This window comes from Pollicipes pollicipes, unplaced genomic scaffold, assembly GCF_011947565.3.
Source record: "Pollicipes pollicipes isolate AB1234 unplaced genomic scaffold, Ppol_2.1 Scaffold_3773;HRSCAF=4423_pilon_pilon_pilon, whole genome shotgun sequence".
NCBI lineage: Eukaryota > Metazoa > Arthropoda > Thecostraca > Pollicipedomorpha > Pollicipedidae > Pollicipes > Pollicipes pollicipes.
In genome coordinates, this window is record NW_023596370.1 from 15,786 (window position 1) to 38,065 (window position 22,280).

At 57.6% G+C, this 22,280-nt stretch overlaps 2 protein-coding genes across 2 annotated transcripts; one reads left to right on the top strand and one right to left on the bottom strand.

Moving 5' to 3' along the window:
• Positions 1 to 1,205: 1,205 nt before the first annotated feature.
• Strip (striatin interacting protein) lies at positions 1,206 to 11,086 on the bottom strand. Its single transcript, XM_037215882.1, is given in 15 exon segments — positions 1,206 to 1,500; positions 2,287 to 2,491; positions 3,026 to 3,194; positions 3,666 to 3,893; positions 4,580 to 4,707; positions 5,240 to 5,356; positions 5,803 to 6,047; positions 6,398 to 6,470; positions 6,967 to 7,283; positions 7,705 to 7,874; positions 8,166 to 8,316; positions 8,485 to 8,617; positions 9,326 to 9,442; positions 9,708 to 9,799; positions 11,011 to 11,086. Coding segments are annotated over 14 exon segments (2,406 nt in total). The 5' UTR covers positions 9,795 to 9,799; positions 11,011 to 11,086; the 3' UTR covers positions 1,206 to 1,234.
• Positions 11,087 to 11,254: 168 nt separating this feature from the next.
• Positions 11,255 to 21,720, top strand: LOC119092995 (GRIP1-associated protein 1). The gene is made up of 18 exons (XM_037215888.1): positions 11,255 to 11,602; positions 13,481 to 13,547; positions 13,874 to 14,070; positions 14,424 to 14,513; positions 14,779 to 14,939; positions 15,210 to 15,352; positions 15,827 to 16,019; positions 16,590 to 16,671; positions 16,903 to 16,998; positions 17,320 to 17,355; positions 17,456 to 17,659; positions 17,946 to 18,065; positions 18,454 to 18,684; positions 18,854 to 18,931; positions 19,305 to 19,452; positions 19,864 to 20,024; positions 20,484 to 20,619; positions 21,337 to 21,720. Exons 1-18 carry the CDS (start codon positions 11,561 to 11,563, stop codon positions 21,537 to 21,539), a joined length of 2,388 nt encoding a protein of 795 aa, XP_037071783.1. The 5' UTR covers positions 11,255 to 11,560; the 3' UTR covers positions 21,540 to 21,720.
• The last annotated feature ends 560 nt before the right edge of the window (positions 21,721 to 22,280 follow it).

The window sequence follows — 22,280 nt, forward strand, 5'->3', positions numbered from 1 at the left end:
CGTTGTATTGAGCCGACCGTTCCTGTACACAAACACCGCTCAGTGCAGCGTTCATGTCAACAGGGGACACAAACAGTTAAAATAAATACAAATATTTTCGACAGTAACATGGAGATGACTTTGCCGCGACAAATTGCTCCCTTCGACAAACACATGACGAAAAATTGTTGCACACCGCACCTCTCGAACTCCCGTGCTCACAGAGCCCAGCACGGGATGCCAACGGCGAGCAGTGAGATGGCAGTTGTCTCGGATAGCTGTCCAGTGTTCCCAACAGAGATTCATAATCGACCACCAGCAGCACAGGAATTAATGGCTGCGGAGAACATTTACATCGACTGACTCGACAAACACCAACGTGGTCAACTCACAGCGCGCTAAGAAGGTAAAACACGAAATCAAAACATCTTTCTCGAGCCGGTCCTCAGCGCTTTCTCGCATTTTCACATCGCACCAGCCGTACACGCCGGTATGAAAACGAACAAAAAATAGTGAACTATCTTCGGCAAGGAACTGCCAACGCGCAAAGCGTCTTCCAAACGGGATGTCCGGGTGCGGGTCTCAGATCAGCGGAATAGCTAGCACGGCCCCGTCCGCCGAGCCCGTCCACGCTGCGTCAGCCCACCGCGTCCCAGCGTTCCACATCACACACTGCCAGAGCTAATACTGTCCGTTTGGTCGCGCGTCACGGACGGAGGCGGCCGCGCCATCCGCCAGCCGTCTCTGCAGACGGGCGGTCCGTCGCCCTCCCCACAGCGCCCGGAGCCGGGGCGGCGCCACGGCGGGACTGGACCGCCCCAGCAGCAGCAGAGGCGACACAAAACACAAAATGCACAGGAATTAACCGTCGCGGGGAGACGAAGCGACCCGCATTCAGGGTACAGGCCCGACAAAAAAAAACTCAGAAAAACGCGCGAACGTGCAGCCGCTCCGCGTCAGAACGGACCGCCCTGATCTGCCTGAGCCATCACGTCCCAAGGAACCTGAAGTCCTGTCGCGCCGCGATAGTTACTCTGGGTCGCCGCACCCTCTCCCCGTCCAGCCGTGTCGCACGAGCCCTAGAAGGCCCCTGTCGTGCCCGGCAGGACGAGGCCCTCGCGTCAGCACCAGCGCCATCAACCTCCACCCGCGTCCACGCACCCCGACACGCCAGCGCCCACTGCACTGGCGTGTCGAGAGCTTATCCCCCCCCCCCCCCCCCGATGCTGACCAGGCTCCGCTCCACAGACACCGCTCACAGGTAGCCCTTCTCGACGAGTGTGTCCCAGTTGATCTCGGCCTGGAACACCTCGCGCTGCAGCCAGCCGCGGTAGTCGCGCTTGAACTCGTCGGTCAGCTCCACCGGCCGGCCCAGCACCGAGCTCACGTCGTTGTCGACCGGCCGGTACTCGGGGTCCCAGGTGGTCTCCGGCTCGCCGTACCGCCGGTCGTTGAAGCGGTCCACGCGCATGCGCAGCTGACACTCCTCGGCGCGGAAGTCCAACGGCCTGGCGTCCACGTCTGCCGGCGGGCCCCCGAAGCGTCAGGAGGGTCGCCGGGGTCGCCGGCCACCGGGCCATCGGCAGGCTTTAGCACGACTCGCGGGGCTGAGCGGGGCCAGAGGGGGACCGGGATGCCGCACCGGTGCTAGCCGACAACAGTAAACCGGCCATGGCGTGTGCAGCGGGACGACCCTGACCCTGTCTCAACGCCGGTCCGCTTGCCTTTAGGAAGTCCTGCTCCGCGAAAGTAAGTAGCGGGTTTTTTGGTCGAATGCGGGGCCCTTTCAAAGCCAAAAAGTTATTTTTTATTTTATTTATCGATTAATTTCTATGTTGTCAATCATTTGAAGCCACAGTAAATACCTGTAACGGCCCTCGATATACCCGCGAAAGCTGCCGCGAGTCGGGCAAAATGACCAAAGCTACGGAAAATGTGGCATTGTACAACACTGCGTTCCAAGCCGCGACCGTGATCACCGGTTCACGAAACGGAACAAAAACATCGCTTCAGATTGGCTGGATGCGAAAATTGCTAACAGCTGCTGCAAAACTCAAAGCACCTCTACGTAGTAAGGAAATTTCAAAAGCAAGTCATTTTTTGACAGACAAAACGTGCACTGTTCCCATTCAACAACATTCATTTCCTGTGGTCTTTCTAATATGTGGTGCAAAGGGGCGTGCGCTGCCGCGTCAAGCACCTCATCACAATCACCCCTGTCACCCTCCCCCCCCCATCGCGCCTGGGTCCCCCACATCTGCAACCAAGCACCACGTGGCGTCCCCTGAACCAGCGGACAGCTCTCACCATTGCCGAAAGCCCAGTCGTCGTTGATTCTGTGCCGCACTTTCTGGTAGATGGCCGAGATGGTCTTCATGTTGGACTTGCGCCACTGCCTGCCCAGGTACTTGGTCTGCATCTTGAGCAGCTTGAGCGTGTAGACCTGCATCATGGCCTGCTTCACCTTGAGTGCCCGCTTCAGGATCGGCGCCGACTTGAACACCACCAGCATCTGACACCACAGCGGCGCGGCGTCAGTCCATGTAACAACACCAAAAGACGGGGTACGCAGCATCGCACGTGACGGAAGACGTTCGCGGAAATGGCTGGTGCTGTTCCGAGTGCACCTCCGAATGCAATGCACCCGGAAATTAAGAATGATGACAGGCAACACAATCTGGACTCATTTTCATAATCATCTGAAACGACAAAGCACCACCAGTGCGTCAGCTGCGGCAGGGGAACAAATGAACAAAATCAAAACAGGCGATAAAGAAACAACGGAGGTGAGAACTGATTCGCGGACCGATAGACCACCGACGGGGGTGACAGCTGATGCACGGACATTTCGGAGAGGGCTAGGGTCCACCAGATTCGTCAGAACCGCCCGCTTAAATCACCGGAAGGTCCGTGTGATGGTGATTAAGGGAAAACACGATAGAGAGCTGAGTATGCAATGGTTAAGAGCACAACGCCTGCCATGGTGAGGACTGAGCCGGTGTCCGAAGTCCGCGCAAGGGACCCGACCCGCGGTCAGCAGACTGACCATGATGCGCGAGTGCTTCCACTTGCAGAGCTTGTTGAGCATGCGCAGCAGGTTGATGCTGGCGAAGAGGTTGCGCCAGCAGTAGGGCTGGTCTCCGACCTCCAGGCTCTCGCCCGTCAGCTCGGGCTGCTCGCCGATCACGCACGACGGAAAGTCGATCACGGCGATCCTGAAACACCGCGCGCGCGCGAGATAACCCGCCGGCTGCGCGGAATGGGACTGCAGCCTGGGTGCTGTCGGTGTGACAGCCATACGCACGGCACGTAACCAAGACACAGTCAGCCGTGACGTGCACCCGCTCCCGCTCACCACAGACAAAAATGAAAGAGCCCGCAAAGGTAAATGAAAACGGACGTGTAGAGCAGTAAATTACGGACATGGAGGATGCTCTAACAGACACGGGCATGCCACTGAAATATATGCTCGCAAGTGGAGAGCGACGGGAAAATGACAAACACAAGCAAAACCACATGATATCGATTTAATTCCACCCTTCGGACCACTCAGGTCGTCAGTCGACTGTATTAGGGCACGACCATTCCACCATGGGCCGCCACCACCAGCTGGCGAGACGGGGCCGCCCACAGTCCACGCAGGGTCCCACCGTCTGGCTTCCATCTGCGCTATCCCGCCGGCTCACGTGTTCTTGGACGTGATGTACGCCATGATGTCCTGGTTGAAGAACTTGAGCACCAGCGGTATGCAGTTGGCGAACACCAGGTGCTGGCTGACGAACTCAAGCTGGTACACGTGGTTCAGCTTGAGGTGCTTCAGCAACAGCAGCAAGATGGCTGACACCGCCTTCACGATGATCTCCTTCTGCCTGTTCAGGTCGATGCCCAGTCGCATCGACTTGACCACCGTCATCCTGCCGAAGGAGGAGCCGTCTGAAGGGCGACCAACACGCGGACGCACGCACACACAGACTGGGAGGCGAGCGACCCGGCGCATCACAGCGCGGTGCCTTGCGCCCAGGCTAGTACAGCGACATGACAGCTCGTCATCGACGACGCTCAACCCTTACGAAACGTCAGCATACACGGCTGGATACGCGACCGTCCTGATATAAACGCGCGTCGCATTTGGCACCTGTCACTACGTGTCGTAATTGCAGCACACTATTCCATAATGTCCACATGGGGCGCGGCGCCAGATCCACCCAGCTGACACCCGCCGGGCAATCGCCCCACTCACGGCACGTCTCCGGCATCGCTCCACTCACGGCACGTCTCCGGCATCGCTCCACTCACGGCACGTCTCCGGCATCGCTCCACCCACGGCACGTCTCCGGGGTCGCTCCACTCACGGCAAGTCTTCAAGCGGCCATCACCCAGACCTCGCCGTACACGCGGCACCCTCCCTCCCGTCGGCCCGCCGCCCACTGGCAACATCCCATCCTCCACTCATCGCCTCCCCAATCACGGAATCTGCTCTAGCGACTGTCTCTCCACTTGGGGCATCTCCTCTTTCACCAGTCTTCCCACTCACGGCGCCCCATCTTCCGACTGTCTTCCCACTCGCGGCACCCCACCTCCCACCAGTCTCCCCACTCACGGCATCTCCTCCGGCAGCGCGTCGGCCAGGATATTGATGGAGTCGGTTTTGGTCTTGGAGGTGGGCGCGGCGGCCAGCAAAACCTTCAGCAGCGCTATCATGTACTGCGGCAGGTTCGGCAGCATCCCCTGCAAGAGTCAGACAGGTTCATCGCGCGTCCTTGGAAGGGCAGTCACTCAGCGCACTCCGTCGTAGCCAAATACATTAATTACAGTGCGATGGAAGTCTCAGGAATCGGAAAACGTTACGTCGTTAGCAGATAGACATTCAGCATAACCCACCACTGTCGGAAGTTGCCTCTCACCACTCCCGCAGAGTACGGGAGTCACACATCACGCAGAGATGACGCCACCGCTTCTGTCTCGTCCTGGACGCTGTCGCGCAGCCGCACAGCTGGCTACTCATGCCGTTACGACGGCCCGAGGAGTCAGAACTCTGCGCGCCATGTCAGCCCCAGAAGCACCCGCCGCCAGGCCGGCCGAGTGCATCCCGTCCAGTCCAGGCCGGGCGGCACCCCGTCCCTCTCCGGCCGGGCGGCGCCCCATCCCTCGCCCTCCCGGCCGAGCGGCGCCTCGTCCCCCCCCCTCTCCGGCTGAGCGGCATCCCGTCCCGTCCCGGCCGGGCGGCGCCCCGTCCCGCTCCAGTCGGGCGGCCACCTACCGCGTACAGCAGCTCGACGGGCGTCTGCGGCACGTCCGTCTCGGGCCGGCTGAACGGACTGCGGTCGATCTCGTCCTCGCGCTCAATCTGCACCTCCGACAGCGACCTGTACACGTGCTGCGGCCGGACCGCCGGGCAGTGAGCCGTTTGCTGAGGGTGGCTCCCGCGGTCGAGCACGCCGCTCGTGCCACCGGGCTCACTTCTCACTGAGGCAGCGACTTCGCCTACCACAGCACGAAAACTGTTCTGCTATCAAAAACCCTACCACGTACTGCTCTGGTCGTGCAGCCTGACAACATTGCTCGAAAATAAACACGAACATACTGCTTCATCTTTGTCTCTCCCCCCAAAAAAGCTACATTTTTGCGCCAGATGTACGGCAACTACACCAGGTGACATAGTTATGGGCGCAAAATGACCACTGTAGTCGACGTGCCCGAAAACACCAATAAAACACCAATGCACCGGATTGCGTTAACGCCAGTCACAACAGACGTCCAGACGTACATGCCCTGCCGAGACGCCCCACGCGGGCCCCCACCAAGCAGCACCACTGCACGCACCCGCTCCAGGACCCTGGCACCCTCCTTGATGGGCGACGGCAGGCCCGCCGTGGACGTCAGGTCGTTGTCCAGGTCGTAGCCGACGAACTTGCGCCGGGACGTGTCGAGGAACGACACGACATCCTTGGTGCGCACCTTGGGCGTCCACGGCAGACCTGTGGGATGGGGGCGGAGGGTCGCCGTCAGGACCACGCCCGTGGCGGGTCGCGGGAGACGCTCCAATGTCGGTTAGCGGAAAGCGCGGTCTGAACCCACGCCATTCGAGCGGATGCAAACGTTAAGTCACACGGTAGCACGAAGCGCGACGAGAAAATGGTCAGGGGTAGCTGGCTAAACAACACCGCTGACCTTTCAGGTTTAAAGCGAGTCTGACGGTCTGCCCGACGCCTGAGTGGGCAGAACCCGGAGAAAAGCCTCCCGACGGGCGAAAGCGCACCCCTTGCCTGACACCTCGGCGCCTAGTCAAGAGAGCCGAGAAGAAGCCCAACACCCACACCCATTGAGGGGAGGGTAGACGGGGCGTACTTTTGCTGGGTATGGGGCACAGGCGGCATTGGCGAGCCGGGGCGGGGCGAGTCCCGGCCCGGGTCGGCGCCCGGCTCGCTGCTGTCGCTGCTCTCCAGCTCCTGTTCGGCGTCCTCGTCCAGCGACGACTGCTTCATCAGGCCCTAACGGACGGAGCGGCACACCGTCAGTTCGACCCCGCTGAAAGAGATGGGCCGGCGCACCGAGCCAGGCCCCGGCCGAGGTCGCTTCGAATGACTCTGTACCAACCCACACGCGGGGGAACCGTTTCGATGCCAGTTTGCGCACCGTGTCGGGTACGCCCCGTGACCGAAGCAAAAATAAACGATTGCCAAAATCGAGCGACGTCGAAGTGTGTAGTTGCCACGGCGGGACAGCTGTCTGGTGGGAACGTGGAACGCCGTTAAGAGACAGCGCGGAACAATGTCCGACACAAGCAACGACCTCGCGCGTGTGAGAGCAGTGAGCGATTACGACGCCACCAAGTCCAGCGCGCATTGACGGTCTCGCAGGCGGACGACTTCGTGGTACAGCGTCAAGGCGAAGACGTGAGATGCAAAAGTACGGCACTGTGCCTGGCGGCGGATGGGGCCGTGGCAGGGCACACAAAGCCCACCGACCCCCGACGCGCCCACTCACCCTCCGCAGCAGGCGGAGCGACTGGGCGCGGTGCTGCGAGTCGGCCACGTCGACGCCGCTGAGCGGCGGACTACTGCAGCGCATGGTGCGCGTGCGCTGGGCCGTGTCCTCGGGCACGGGCGGCAGGTGCGCGGCGGCGCGCCGCTGGTCCCGCATCCGGCGCAGCTCGTCCGAGCCGCCCAGCGTCACCAGCAGCACCTTCCACACCAGCAGCAGCACCTTCTTCATGGGGAAGTGCGGCGTGGCGCCGCTGCAGAAGCGGGCCACCATGCCCAGCAGCGTCACCACCACCAGCTCACCGTTGTCCTGCGGCAGCACTGCGGCCGCGCAGCGTCAGTCGCCGACGGCGGTCAGCCAGAGCCTCGCGACACATGGCGCCAAGCCGCCGTACTATGAGCGGCAGGTGACGCGACGGGCGGGCCACGGCACAGGTCTTCCTCCACGCTTCAGTTGTACACTGGTGTGTCGGTGGCCGGCGGCGGAGCGCACTCCCTGGCTGACCCCGCAGACAAGCACTGATCGGACACTCAAACGCACAATTTACGCCCAGGGCAGGCCGGCGCGAAAGGCGCACAGTTAACCCATCACCATCCCCGGTCGTCAGTACGGAGCCGCAGCCGAGTCGCCTGCGATGCTCCCGGGCTGCACGGTGGGCGGCACGCACTGCCATACATTGAGCCACGCCCGCGACGAGCGCGGCGCCTCGCGACCGCCCGCCTGCCCTGGACGGCCACTCACTGAGCTCGGCCTTGAAGTTCTCACGCAGCTGCGTGCACGGGTCCAGCTCGTCCGGCACGCGCATCACCTCCACCATGATGTACAGCACGCTGAGCACCACGCGCAGGTCCGTGGAGTCGGCCAGCGAGACGGCCAGCTTGCGCAGCGCCGCGCTGGCCGTCGTGCCGTTCCTGGCAACGCGGCGTTCCACGTGAGCGCGACGGCGGCGGGAGAGGCGGGGAAACGGGGGGCGGCCCGGTGACCGACACTGCGCCGCACAGCGAGAACACAAATGACGCGGGAGCTTCACTGGAGTGGAAACGTTAACTACCAATTTGCCCAAGGTAAATGTCTATGCGAGCTTGTAAGGGGCTGCCCATCAAAATACGGGCGTCAGGCAGAAACTGAAAAGACGTTTTGGAGCAATAAAGTGAAGCCGTGCCTGTGTGTGGTAGTAGAGATAGGAAGACACGGACACTCACTCGATTTCGAGGTAGAGTAGCTCGAGGAAGGCGGAGAATACACCGCACTTGTATAGCAGCATAACGTTGGTTCTGGCCCAGCTCGCCTGCTCCTCGTCCGACTGCACTTCGGCCCAGCAGCCCTGGGCTATATACAGCAGCGCCCGCATCGCTGCCGTACGAACGGGGGAGTCAGCGCAGCTGGGGGCGAAGCACTACCACAGACACTAGGGACCTTCTGCACATTAGCGCCCGAAACCCTGTCACGAGACACAGGAATGACAAAAACCGAGAGCATGACCAAGTGTTCTCTACCAGTGGTATTGCACAGAGATGTCACCTTTCATGCGGGCATCCCTCCTGGAGAGGTCCAGACGATCCATGAGTTTGAGGACCACAGCCCGGCGCCGCTCGTCGCGCATGCTCTGCCAGCATCTCCCGAAGCCATGCTCGCTCATCAGCTCGTCGAAGCACTGTAATGGACGCCACAGCTGCGGTGACGGTCCCCGGAGGACGGGCTGAGCAGCACACCAGCCGGGCGCCGGGCTTCACGACAAACTCACAACGGCGCCGTTCGCTGCGCAGCCGCGGACACACGCCCGCTGTCGGTCAACGCTGCAGCGTTAGCAACGGCCGGCACAAACAGCTGACAGAGGCTCACAACATGCATTTGATGTTTCATCCCATGTCTGTACAACGGTTAGAAAAAGCTGGCTGGTGTGAGTGGAATTCACTTCTGACCCATAATTGATGATATCTTGCAAATGGCATGTCCGGCTGCTGAACACAGGGCCTGCATCACAAGCTCCCCGGGCCACACCGCACTGGCTGTGCTGCATTGGACCGCACAGGTTGCGTGAGACACTTATGTTTTTTTATGTTTCAATTAAAATTTATGTTTCGAGTAAAACACTTGTATGCTATGCCTGAACAGTACCTTAAAAGGGTTCTATTTCAATATCTTCAAGAGTTTCAACCATATGCAATCATTATAAAGAGCCCTGCAAAACTTATGGTGCTTTGACTATATTTTAGCTTTTACTAAGGCTCACAAGGATACCAGGCATTTCTGGGTGACACCACATGCATCAAAAGCACCAGAAGTCACAATTACAAAGATATCTATGCATTTCAATACAACAGCATCCATGCATTTTGACATCAAATACAGAACAGCTTACCTTCAAGTTTATCTGGAATTCAGGCACTTCTGTGTAGCTATAAAGCTCTGCAATTTCATTCATGTGAGATTCTGTATCCTCATACTGGAAATCCAGCTCTGGAAACTCATCACCACACTGCAAAGGGAATGATTAACATGGGGTTAGCATTTATGTGCACTGTTGATAGGTGACACAGATGACAGACACAAAGTTCATCACAGACTGTTAGCTAGGGACATTTGCTAAGTTCTTTATTCATACCAGCATTACAAGTATGAAAATCCCTAGGCTTATTAAATCTAAAAGCACCTACCTAAATGCAAAAGCACACAAATTGTGTAAATGCAGATACCAAAGTCTTTATTCAGGCACAAACATTTGAGTCTGGTGGATAACCTACCTCAGACTCTTCTTTGTTCCGCAGCATGATTTCACGAAGCTTTTCCAAGCCTCTTTTGCTTCCATTTGTGTTGCCATTTGGATCCATGGCAGCTATGGGTGTATCACTGCATTAGCACAAAATATGTATATATATACATTTATACATATATATATATATATATATATATATAACCATCTGAACCTTAAGCTTCAATTTTTATTTGCAGCAACATATTTTTCTGGCATCAAGAAAACTGATTCTTGTGATTAACAAATTATTTCTTATCTTTTAGGGTGGCTTCCCAGGTTTTTAAAAAGGGAAATAAGACCTATTCAAAATTAACAGCATATCACTTAATACCCTATAAGGCTACAGATCTAAGAGCATAGGCTGTTCAAGAGTGAAATAACCTTAAAACACTGTCTTTAACCCATTTTGCAGTTTTTCATTACATATCCATAGCTTGTCCAAAAACAATTTGGATGCTATTTTTCATAAGCTACTTTAAGATGTTTCAGGCATCAGACAAAACAAAAGCACATCAAACATGCACGCCATTCCACATGGGCTTAGATTGTGCACTCCAGTGTATTCCATATGAGTCTGATATTCCCATGTGTGTTAACTGAAACTTTCATGCTTCAAAGTCATTGGTGCAGACTGGCATCATGTGCCAGATGCTAAGCTGCAAGGTAATGTACAAGAAGCCATGGGTTATTAATCCAAACATGATTCCATCCAATGCAGCCAAACCAAAGCAGTACTGGTGTGCTGAACCTGATACACATATATGCCAGACTCAGTGTCAGACAAAATGAGCTGAATTTTGAGCACAATTTTGCTTAAAAATGCTTTCAGCTACTCTCATTTAAAGAAATGAAGTCAGCATTTCAATTTCTTTTGATACACTGCCTCTATGGGTCAATTGCTGCAAGGCTGCTGCCCCTGTGCTAGAGATGCTTAGGGTCAGGCATTTTTCTTGTTGTCAGGCTGGATCGTTTCAGCACAAGCCATTTGCGAAATCAGAATTTAAACAGTCAATGTGGAAAAGGCAAAGCAACAGAACACAAATCATTGTCATCAGAATGACAGTAGCGCAAGTGCACCAAGGAAAAAGGAGCACCAATCAAGTGATCAAACTACGTGCCCAGAGCCTTACAGATTTCATCCTAACAACCGGAACTCCATTCCCTTGGTCCCGTGCCTCTATCACATTCTCCATCACAGCTGATGTGTCGAATAGGTCAGCATATTCACAATTGAAAAACAATTAAAGGCAAACATACAACGATGACAATAGAACACAAAGGTACTACTACACCTCAACCGTTTGTTGTAAAACACGGACAGCCGCCTCTCGCACCCGCCCACCGTGCCTTTCAGAGATAGGGCGCCCACAATGCACGGTCGAGAATATCCCACTGTTTCTGTGTGCAAGTGTTCCAGGGTTGAATTTTTGCCGAATGTGGCGCACGAAGGCAAAGGTTTTTCTTGCATAACGAATACCACACTTTAGCATCAAATATCTGAAGGGGACTGTTTCAGCTTGTGGTAGAAATAAGCGATTTCTAAAACGAAGATAAAGTTTGAAGTCCTGTATGTCTGATAATATGAAAAGTATGTGCGTTTACTGATAAATTGATCAAAATAAGACCGATCGTACAATTAGGGTCATACGTGTTTTCTTTGGAGGCAATGTAACTGAACTCGGGTATTGCGAAAGGGAACACAACAGGAATCGTGTGGAGAACAGCGCAGTAATCCAGTCGCTGGCCTTCCGATGACAGCGGGGTAGCATGAACTGTTTGTTTTCTTCCTTGCCGTCGTAATAGCATTCTCAAGCTCATTGGGATACTAAATTAACATCTGTCATGCATCAGGGCATATCCGAAGAGGAGTTCACTCAGCTCCAGGTGAGACGCAACCGTAGAGGTGTTGACATGTCCGTTTGAGCTAAATGCTTAAGTTAGGCAACACATTTTAGTGAAGTGGGATCAAATGACCACCATTGATAGCGTTTTAGCTTAAGCAGTCGATAATACTAAAAAACATCTTGCATCCATGGTTGGAAACCACCACTGGGACATGTGAAAGCATCCCTGTTGAGAATACGAGAGGAGAAAGCATCCTCCAAACACACTAGCTTGCTAGCCGAGTCTAGATGCCATCCGGTCTTTTGAGCCTTGACTTCAACTCTGAATTTTGACTTTGAACTTCTTTGATTCTTGGGCAGGATCAGCCTGAGGTTGATTAACTGACCACTTGGCCCCCAAATGTAAAGAGTACCATTATGCCGGACATGCCCATTTTAGCAGCAACATTGCAGTACAAATTTCAGAGCAGTTATATCATGTTTGGTGCATGATGCATGCCAATTTCAGTGCACAGAGATCTGGTGTGTTAGAAAATTATGACATCAAGGTAACTTCAGACAATGGTCAGCACAAACTTCACTTAAAACAGAGCTTAGGTTGGATGTGCACAAAACAGGTTGTAATCTGGTGTGTTAGATGAACTTTTGCAAAGTGTGAAGGCACATTTTATGCTGATCATGTTAGGCACAGTGGTAAAACTGTGCAAACATTTATTTGCATTATACCATGATTCCTGATGCCCACAGTTTGGTGTCTAAGCATTACAGGGTTCACCACATCAGGAATCAATAATTCAAGAAATTATAATATTGTTATGGTAATTCTAGCAATGATACTCTAAGCACCAAAAGCATTGGGGCTTAAAAGCACTAAATGTTTTGGATGCTAGGTTGATGTTATGTGAGCAGTGATGGTAGTGGTCTAGTCTGCAAAAATCCTGTGTGCTAAATCTATACTCACGTGTATTAAACTCAGGCAAGGCCAACTTGTGCCAAGCCCAAGGCAGGCAAAATCTTGCTGAATTTTTAACCTGCAGTAGCTGAAAAGGTTTCAGAGTATTTTTGCCCAAAATTGCCTATACATCATAATTCTCTGAAACATTGGCTCTTTCAGTGCCAAAGTTAGTGGAAACTGCACACTGAATCTGGTTGTATTTCAAGTATGCTTGCAAAATAGACTGTAGCTTGTAATTGCATATCGCAGGAGGACATGGTGCTAAAGGACCCAGGTGTTAGCAGTGTGGATGGGCAGGCCCACAGCTCTTGTTCGCTCTGAGCATCATAGGGCACTGGCTGTCCCTACAACCTGCAGCACAGCTCAGCCCTGTTTGGGAGTCTGCTTTGACAGCAGCATGTAGTGACCAGCTCATTAAAACACAACTCTGTGGCTGCTACATTACAAACAAATGTCTTTTTTGTCAAGAATGCCAAAAAACTAGGGGAGCTTAAGTTTCAAAAACCTGCTGAGATGATAGCCACACACACTAACACACATATCCCTCTTTTCAAGGGGTAATTAGTTGGCACATTTTCAAAACTGCAATTTGGCAGCACTATTAGCACCTTGACTTTTGCTGTATGTTGATTGCCAGGAAAACTTTTCAAACATAAGTTGAAAACTGGCAAGGCATGGCATTAAGCAGCAATATTCTGGATAAATCAGTGAAAGATGGCAGGTGTCTGTTGTAGCCAGTGCAATTTATTAAAAATGTGTGGAGAAAGGTGTCATTTTGAAGGTTGTCTTGACTGCACAGATGTGCCATCCCAACATACCTGGAATGTATGCTTCCATTATGACATATGACTGTATGACATCTGAATGTATGACATGTGACTGTATGCCATCTGAGTGTATGACATATGGCTGTAACATATAATTGTACAATTGAAGAAATCTCATGTTTTCCTTTCTTTTCAGAATCAGTTTTTGGCATTAAAGGCCACAAACTATGCACTGGAAGAGGACAAAAGAAAGCAAGCATCAGGTATAACCTCCCCACTAGCCAGTGCTATACCATCCAACATTGTGGTCTGCCGGGTGGTGTGTTGGGCGTAATTCTATTCTGCTACTGAAATATACTCTCAAAGTGGCTACAGGTTGCTCTGTCGAAGCCAGCTCCATGCATCTCTCAAACTGAAGGTGTGGTCAGGTGTAGTGAAGCGAGCCAGACAGCAGCCGAGCTCCGCACATGTTATCCTGCCTGCAAGCATCACATGTCTCTAAAGCAGGTCGCGGCAGAACGTGAGCAGGTGCAGAATGAGCGGCGAGCCCCTCTGGACGGACAGTATGACGCCAGTCTGGCCGTTGCAGCGCTGGCCGAGCATCAGAGTCGGCTGCAGCGGTCCGACCGCGAGGTGGCGCGCCTGCAGCAGGTGGTCGACAAGAGCAAGAAGGCGCGCGAGGTGGAGCTGATCCTGCAGACCAATGCCAGCCTGGAGAAGAAGCTGGTCTCGCAGGAGGACGACTTCCGGCTGCAGAATCAGACGCTGCTGCAGGAGCTGTCCGTGGTACGGATCCGGCGGTCGGGGACAACATGTGGCTCTGATGTGCTGTTTATTCAAACCGTAATTGTGATTACGTCCTGCTTTGATTGGCTGGGCTATCTTGAGTGTCACCTGATGTCATCTGGGGAGTGCAGTGGTTCAGATGTAATTGTGTTCAGTATTATACTGTGTAAGCAAATTGATATATGGGTTGATGGCCATACTGTGCTTTCTGGTACTAGTATCCTAACAGGTTGCTATGGTTTAGTTCAGAAAGAACACAAGATAATGCTTTTGTACTTCGCAACTTACACACATCGAGGGTGACGTGTCTCATTTGGCACAGCAGTTCTCTGAGAAAGATCCGTTTGCTTCAGTACGTTTCTGCAAATGAGAAGCTGGAAAAGGAGCTGCAAGCTCTCCAGGATGGCAAACCGGAATTGCTGGAGTCACAGTATGCTGAGGAGGTGAGAGAAGAAGTGTCTTGCCTTCTTTGAGATGTCGGTCCCCCCCCCCCCCCCCAAAAGGAACGAGTGAAGGTTCCTGTCACACAGCCTAGCTGAAGAAAAAAGGTTCCCTGCAATACCCCGCTGTCCAACAGGGTTCGGCAGGGTCGGCAGCGGCGCAGACCATCCACGCGTGCCTGTCGTGCGGTGGCTGTGCCCGTCCCAGCTCGCCTGTCCTCGCGCTCCGTCCCGCTGGCGGCTGAACGTCGCCGCTCTCTACTGGCAGGTGCTACACCTGCGCGCCGAGTCAGAGGCGCTGCGCCAGGAGCTGGCCGCCGTGCGCGACCAGACGGCCACCGAACTTGCCCAGCTTCGGCATAAGGTGGCCGCCCTCACCGAGGTCAACGCCCAGCTGGAGCGCGCCGCCCGGCCCGACGACGCCGACCCGTGAGTGTGGCGGTCCTGACCCGTGAGTGTGGCGGCTCTGACCCGCGAGTGTGGCGGCTCTGACCCGCGAGTGTAGCGGCCTCGACCCGCGAGTGTGGCGGCTCTGACCCGCGAGTGTAGCTGCCCTGATCCGCGAGTGTGGCGGTTTGCAGCGGCTCCGACCCGCGACTGTGGCGGCGCTTGGTACCTCTGTCGACTGGGAGTTCGCTGTAAGGTCTGGCTGTGTAGATGACAAGCTCAGGGGACCACTGACGCCTTGTTCTCGGACAGGGTCTTGACGGAGGACTCCGAGTACGTGGAGGTGGGTAGTGCCGAGGTGTGCTACAAGAAGGCCGCCAGCAGCGCACACGAGCTGCTGGAGGTAGCTGAGCAGAGGATACAGGAGCTGCAGGAGGACATTCAGCAGTATGCAGGTGTGTTCTGTTATGGGCCTCAACGCCGACGCTTTGCCAATGTCTCGCGGACTTTGGAATGAATAGGTTTTCATTGGCTAATGAAACAACACCATATGGTGCCTACAGCGAACGTGCTGTCGATGACATATGATAAAGATCTGACATCCGACATTCCCGTGATTGTCGTCTGCTCTGTTTGCGCGTTTATCTGCCCGGCGGTCATGTGTGTAAGGGATTTACGTGACTACCAAGGCCATCCTGTGACGTGTTTGACACCTGTGACGCGGTCAGTGGCCTACCAGTGGCCTACCAGCGGCCTACCAGTGGCTTACCAGCAGGCCACCAGTGGCTTACCAGTGACCTGCCCGTGACCTATTGGTGGCCCTACCTGGTGCTTGCCGGTGGCCCACCGGTGAATGTTGGATCTGTGTCCCGGCAGTTGACCAGCCCTGGTCGTTGTGATGGACCCGTCCAATGCCCCGGTACTGGCAGACATGCGCCTGGCGCTGGACACCACCCGGCGCGAGCTGGACATGGCGCGCGACGAGGCCCGCCGGCTGCGCGACGGTGGCGCCGCGGCCGGCCGGGATCCGGAGGCCGAGCAACTGCCGGCCAAGCTGGCCAGAAAGCAGGAGAGTTACCTGCGCCTGCAGGAGGAGATGGAGGCGCTGCGGCAGAGCAAGCAGTGAGTTGGCGGCCGCCGGACGGCGCGGTCGGCCGCTCGGGCGCGGTGCGTGATCAGGGATTAGGGGATTGCCGTTGGTGCAGACCCCCCACACTCTGTACAAAGTTTAAGATAACCATAAGATAGTGCTTGGAAAGAATGATGAAGTATTATGTTCACCACTTTCCACGTGGGTAGAGGCTGCACCGCCACTGGGCAGTGGAGGGGTCGGCTGACGCGGTGTGAAGCACTATGTCTGCATGCGCGTGTGTGCACGTGTGATTTGGTACACAGGCGCGGTACTGATCACCGGCTTGCTGCGGCCTGGCCAGGTGCTCTATTGTCTCGTCCTTAAAGGGCGTGTTTTGTTTCATTGCACCTCCCACTTGAAACTGGCGCCACTTCGTGCAAGGAGCCAGCTGGCCGCAGCCGTCGGTGTGCCCAAAAGCACGACTAGCATCAACGGCTCGGTAACGGTTGTTGTCCGGCGGTCTTGTTGACCCCGAGCGCACCCCGCTGGGAAAGCGGCCCGTTCGTGCTCCGACGTGCGCCGTGTCGGGTGAGGCCTGAGCGCTGCCCGCTCTGCCTCAGAGCCGAGATTGACGACCTGCGGCTGCAGCAGCAGAGGGACGCCGCCGAGGCCAGGGAGAGGACGCAGCGCTACCAGACCCAGGTGCGTGTACCGGACAGCGGCGCGCCGCCGCCTGCGCCCCCCGCAGCCGCCGGATCGCGGCTGGGGTCAGGGCCGGGGCCGGGGCTGGAACGGATGGTCTGGTGGTAACTAAAAGAGACAAGTGGTGTGTTCTGGTGAATTGGCGGTTTTGCGCGAGGGTGGTGGAATACTGAGAGTCGCACCAGGAGTGTTGTTCGGCACAGGCTCGTCAGCTTGTGTCGCTGGTTTCAGCTGAATAACGGCTACAGCGTACTGAAGGCCGAGCGAGAGAAGTCTGCGGCCACCATCAAGGACCTGACTGACCGGCTGAGAAAACATGAACCCGTGGTCAGTTGCCTCTCATAGAAACGTACTACATATCGACATGGCTCTTAACCAACTGGTACAGTTCTGTTGCCGTGCTTGTCATTAACGTGTTGCGATGTCTTTTGAATGGCCTTCGCGATGGAGTCCCTTTTTTGTTATTGGGGACTTTTGCACGGGACGGGGAATGTCTTGATCGACCAAAGTTTCCTCGCTGTACTTCTGACGCTGATTGAACAGTGATGTGCTGATTGTGCTTCTACTGTAGCGGGTATCCGCACTGCCCTGTGGTAATCTGGATTGCCGCCCTGGTGCGTACCTCATCGTCAGTGCTGGTTGCCGCAGGAGCCGGCGGGGGAGCAGCAGCAACAGGAATCGGAGGTGGGCGGCCGGCGACTCTGACCAATCGGCGCCGTCGGCCGAGCTGGCGCGCCTGACGGAGCAGGCGGCGGCGCTGGCGGAACAGCTGCGCGCCGCCCAGGCCTCGCTGGCCGAGACGACCGAGCGGCTGCGACACACCGAGGCCGAGGCCGAGGCGCAGCGCGAGGAGGGCGAGGCGCGCATCGCCGACGCCGAGGCACGCCTGCTCGAGACGGAGACGCGCCTCGCCGAGTCGGAGGCGCGCCTGGTCGCCACCGAGGCGCGCCTGGCTGAGACGGAGACGGACAGGGACGACGCCAGCAAGGTACACCGGCTGTGGGCGCGCGTGACCGCGCCGACGGTCCGCCCGAAAACCCGCGTCGTCGTTGGTCCCTGGCGGTGCTCTTTGGCCTTGCAGCCCCGCAGCGGACTGTGACAGACAATGATGGCCTACACAGCTCGGACAGTGTCTGATCGGTGTAGACCATCTTACCTCCCCCGGCCGTCGCCGCCACCCCTCGCCCGGCGGCCTGGGGTCTGCGGTCTGTGGTCTGTTAAATGCGGAGTGGTCCGATGACGGGTCCACCACTGACGGCCGCGTCCTCCGGCAGTTGGCCGCGAAGCGGAAGAGCGTGCTGGACGAGATGGCGGCGCACATCAATCAGCTGACTGAGGAGCACGCCGAGGTGCTGAAGACAGCCGGCGAGGCACGCGACCGGCTCCAGACGCTGGTCGAACCAGCGCACCGACGAGCTGCAGGTGAGAGGAGACGCCCGGCGTCTGCGAGACGTGCCGCATGACACGGTTTGTGTGTCTGTCTGTCGCCGCACGGGTCCTGACGCCGTGTCGCACCTGGGGTTTATTGCCGCACCATCATCAAACGCTGTTGCGCCGCCTTGCATCGGCGCGGTCATGACGGGTGGTGTGGAAACCCGCCTACCTGCCATGCACGAGACCGGTGTGTTGGCGCCGGTGGCGCGCCCTGCACGCGACCGGGATAACGTCGTACTGGGCCGTGCCGGGTCGTGATGAAGAGGGGACACCCAAGCTGACTGTCTGCCCCTCAAGAGGCCGACACGAGCGCGCGCCGGCCTGTCGTGTCGGGGTCCGTCATCTCAGCCCCTCCGTCCGCCGCAGGGGGCCGGCCAGTGCCTGGCGCAGACGGAGGCCGACTTGGGCCGCGCCCAGGAGTCGCTGGAGTCGGAGCGCCGGCTCCGGCTGGACCAGGAGCGCCGGCTGGCCGAGCGCGAGCGGGAGCACGCCGCTCGGCTGCAGCGGCAGGAGCAGGAAGCGGCTGAGGAGCGACAGGAACGCACCCGGATGGAAGAGGCGCACAGCGAGCGCGTCAAGGTGAGAGCCCGGCCAGCGGACGGCCGGTCCGCTAGAGGTGGACCCGGGGGCGTTCCTGGTTCGCTTACAAGTACGCGTCTGGTCAGCAGACCCGGTCCGCCCGGACAGGCCAACCTCTGGCTCGTGAGGCGGCGGTGTCGGCGGCGCCCTGACGCTCCCACTCCTGCAGGACCTGACTATGCAGCTGGAAATCACGTCCGCCCAGCTGGCCGAGTTCAAGGAGAAGGCCGCCGCCCTGCGTCAGGAGGTCAGTGTCGTCGGCCTGAGCCTGGACCGGCCGCCTCCCGACCGGGGCCTCCCGCTGCCGCCGTGTTGGGCCGGCTCCGGCGCTGATGACGGCAGGTGTACGGAGAGGGGCGGGATCTGAACCCTTTTGGGTTCGCACTTTCTGTCGATGTCCCAGACGGCTCATGTGGTGAATCACTTTCGTGTAGACCACAGTTGGCTCGATGTTTTCCGTTCAGAATGTGCGAAAATTATGGGTTTTCTCCTCTTGTCCCGCAATTAACACTAGTTGTACCAGCCACCACTCGCCATTTCGTTAAGAACTGGATGAGAGCGCACCGTATGTCGATCACGTCATGCGGCCCGTGTGACGACCGCCGTGCCGCGCCGGCCAGGTGAAGGACAGCGTCGACGAGAAGCGGATCCACGAGCGCAAGGGCGCGTCCGTCATCAAGGACCTGCGACGTCAGCTGGCGCAGGAGCGCCGCCGCGCCGACAAGCTGCAGCAGGCCCTGCAGGACGCGCCGCTGGCCGACAAGCCAGGTACGCCTGGAGCTGAGGCCGGCGCGCCGCCGACAAGCGGGGCACGTGCTGGGTGGTCGACACCTCTGGCCGACGGGCCAACTGCGGCATCAGTCGAAAGCACAGTCAGATGATTGGTCGGACCCTCGCAGAGTCTGTCCTCTGGCTGTCAACAGAGGCCATCATAGAGCAGGCCAACGGAATACTGCAGTGTTTTTGCCCACGTCTCATTCCATGTTATTCATTGGAATTGTGGGAAAGATGCGTTGCGGCACAAAATTTACGAAGCGAAGCGTCCGGCGCTGTTGGTGAGTTCCCCACCGAGCATGTTCGGGGCTCGCGCGGCCTGTCTTCCGGCCACCTGTTCCCACCGCGCTCGGTCGGCACGTGACTGCACTGGGGCCCTGCTCCTCACGCCCCTTCGCCCCGCAGCCGAGCTGTCGCCGCCGCCGCCGCCCGAGTCGGACGTTCAGTCCGTGTCCAGCTGGTCGCTGATGAGCGGCGAGAACGGCGCGCCGTCGGCCAACGGCAGCGGCGACTCGCCCGTCGACACGGAGACGGTCGGCCTGCTGGCGCGCATCACACGGCTCCAGGTGGGCCGCCGCTGGGCCGCCGTGTGCGGCCGCTGCTCGGCTGCCGCGGGTCGCGCTGCCGGCGCCGCCGCATGTGGCCGCTGCTGGATATTTGGGCAGGGGCCGCCCCGCCACCGTAGACACGGTTACTGTCTGTCCAGCTCGAGACGTCTTTTTCGACGCATCTCTCTCGCTCGTATCTGAATGTTTGCGGGCTAGGGTGTACGGTGCCGGCGTGTGGACGCAGGCACCGTGTACTATCTTTGGGCGTGACGAGCCCTTTCTATATATCGCTGCTCCCTTGTGCGGCTCGAGCTGTGCGTGCTGACGCACGCCGGCACGGAGCGTAGCCTCTAAAGCTGTGAGTTTTGGAGAGGAATTAATCGCGCCTTGCTGTGAGCCAGCCGTGTCGGTGCGGCGTGCGCCGCGGACGCCGCCGCGTGCCACCGTGTCTTGCTGACCGCGCCCCGGCGGCGACAGGAGGAGAAGTGGCGCGTGGAGGAGAAGCTGAACCACCTGGAGCAGAGCAGCGGCGCGCTGGCCGACGACCTGGCCAGCAAGGCGGCGCTCATCCAGTTCTACTGCATGGAGGGCCGGCAGGCAGCGGCGGCGCACGGTGAGGGCGTGAGCGCAGTCGCGCCAGCCAGGTGGGCCGGCTGCCGGACTGGCCGCTGGCGGAGCGCCGAGGTCGCGGGGTCAGGGGGTCAGTGTGAACAACCGGATGGCAGGTCCCGACACGCCAGCGATAGCGGCGGCCTCCTGAGAACGCCAGACAATCGGCTGTCCTGTTTTGTTGGGGAAGCGGTCTCGATTACTCTGTTGTCTTCGTCGTGACTCGACAGTTTTACTCGTCGGAAGACTGCTGACGCGACAGGTCTGATTGTCTGGCCACCAGATGCCTCGTGCCAGATTGTGGAGCTTTATTACGTTAATTACTATACTTGACGTTCTAAGAGACTACGCTCTGTAAGGCAACGTTAGCAGCGTCTTCAGCAATCTTGACGCCGGGTTCGATGACAAGAAGGCTGCAGCTCAATGTCAACTGGCAGTGCTATTCTCAGATAGTGTATCCATACCGCGTCAGCAGCGCACTGTATGCTGAGTAGTCTTAAGTCGGACTGCTGACTGTAGTGAGGCCCAAACTCTGAGTGAATTATACGGAAGCGCTCTAACCGTTAACGCCGGCAGCACCAGCATTAGGTGACTTATTTCGGTTGCTGGTTGTGGCCACCAACCTCGCATCGCCGTTGCGGCTATTGATCAGCCTCTTTTGACGTCCTGTGACTTCACGTGTTGCACTGTGACGTCATCTGACGCGGCGGTCCGTCGGCAGCGTCGTCCGAGGGCCTGGCACCGGTGAAGAAGCTGGTGGACTTCGTCAAGCATCTGTCGCAGGACGAGCAGCAGCGCGAGATGCAGCGGCGCATGCAGAACATGCTTGAGGAGACGCTCACCAAGAACATGCACCTGCAGCAGAACCTGAAGACCATGTCGGACGAGTTGGTGGCGGCGCGGCGGAAGGCGGCCGGCTGCTGAAACCGACGGGCTCGGCAGACCCAGCGGATGGCAGCTGCAGTGTCACCCGCGCCCAGTGACAGGCGCAGCGGCCTTAGGGCCTCTGAAGCGCCGCTGAGGCTGACAGCTGGTGGTGACTGGAGAGTCGCGTCTCATTAGGAAAGAACGAGAAACGTGCGACGGAACTGTGCTTGCTTGTCACGCCGCCGCCTGCCCGTTACAATGGCGTGCTGCTGGGGAGGACTTGGCGGCGTGACTGGTGATCACGCCGGTGAGGCACCGCTGGCTGTGGTGAGAGATCTGAGACGCGCGGCACGCGGGTGGCTCGGGCCGGTGCGGGCTGGCGCGGCCCGTCCTGCAGAGGACCACCGCAGCGGCGCGCGCGGCCGTCAGCCCGGCCTCGCAGCGGCGCGGGCCGTCCCATGGCCGTCCGCCGCCGCTGCTGCTGCGGACCAGTCCGTATGAAAGCCTACGAAAGGCGAGATCTGCCCAGCACAGCTTCCGATGTCTTGTGCTCGGTTGGAGCGCTGCTGCTTAGACCCGTCCTATATCCAGCTCCGTTGCCACACGGGCCCCTGTAATGTTGCGGGTTGAGTAGCTGTGGTGCCTCTTTTTTCCACCCTCTGTGCCCGCTTGGTGGCTGGGGTTTGGCAGTGACGTGGCATCTCTGGTAGGTTCGCGGACTCGGGGCTGTGCTGTGCTTAGCCGCACACAGCTGATGGGCGCTGCTGCGGTATCGGGGGTCCGTGAGGACGCCTTCAC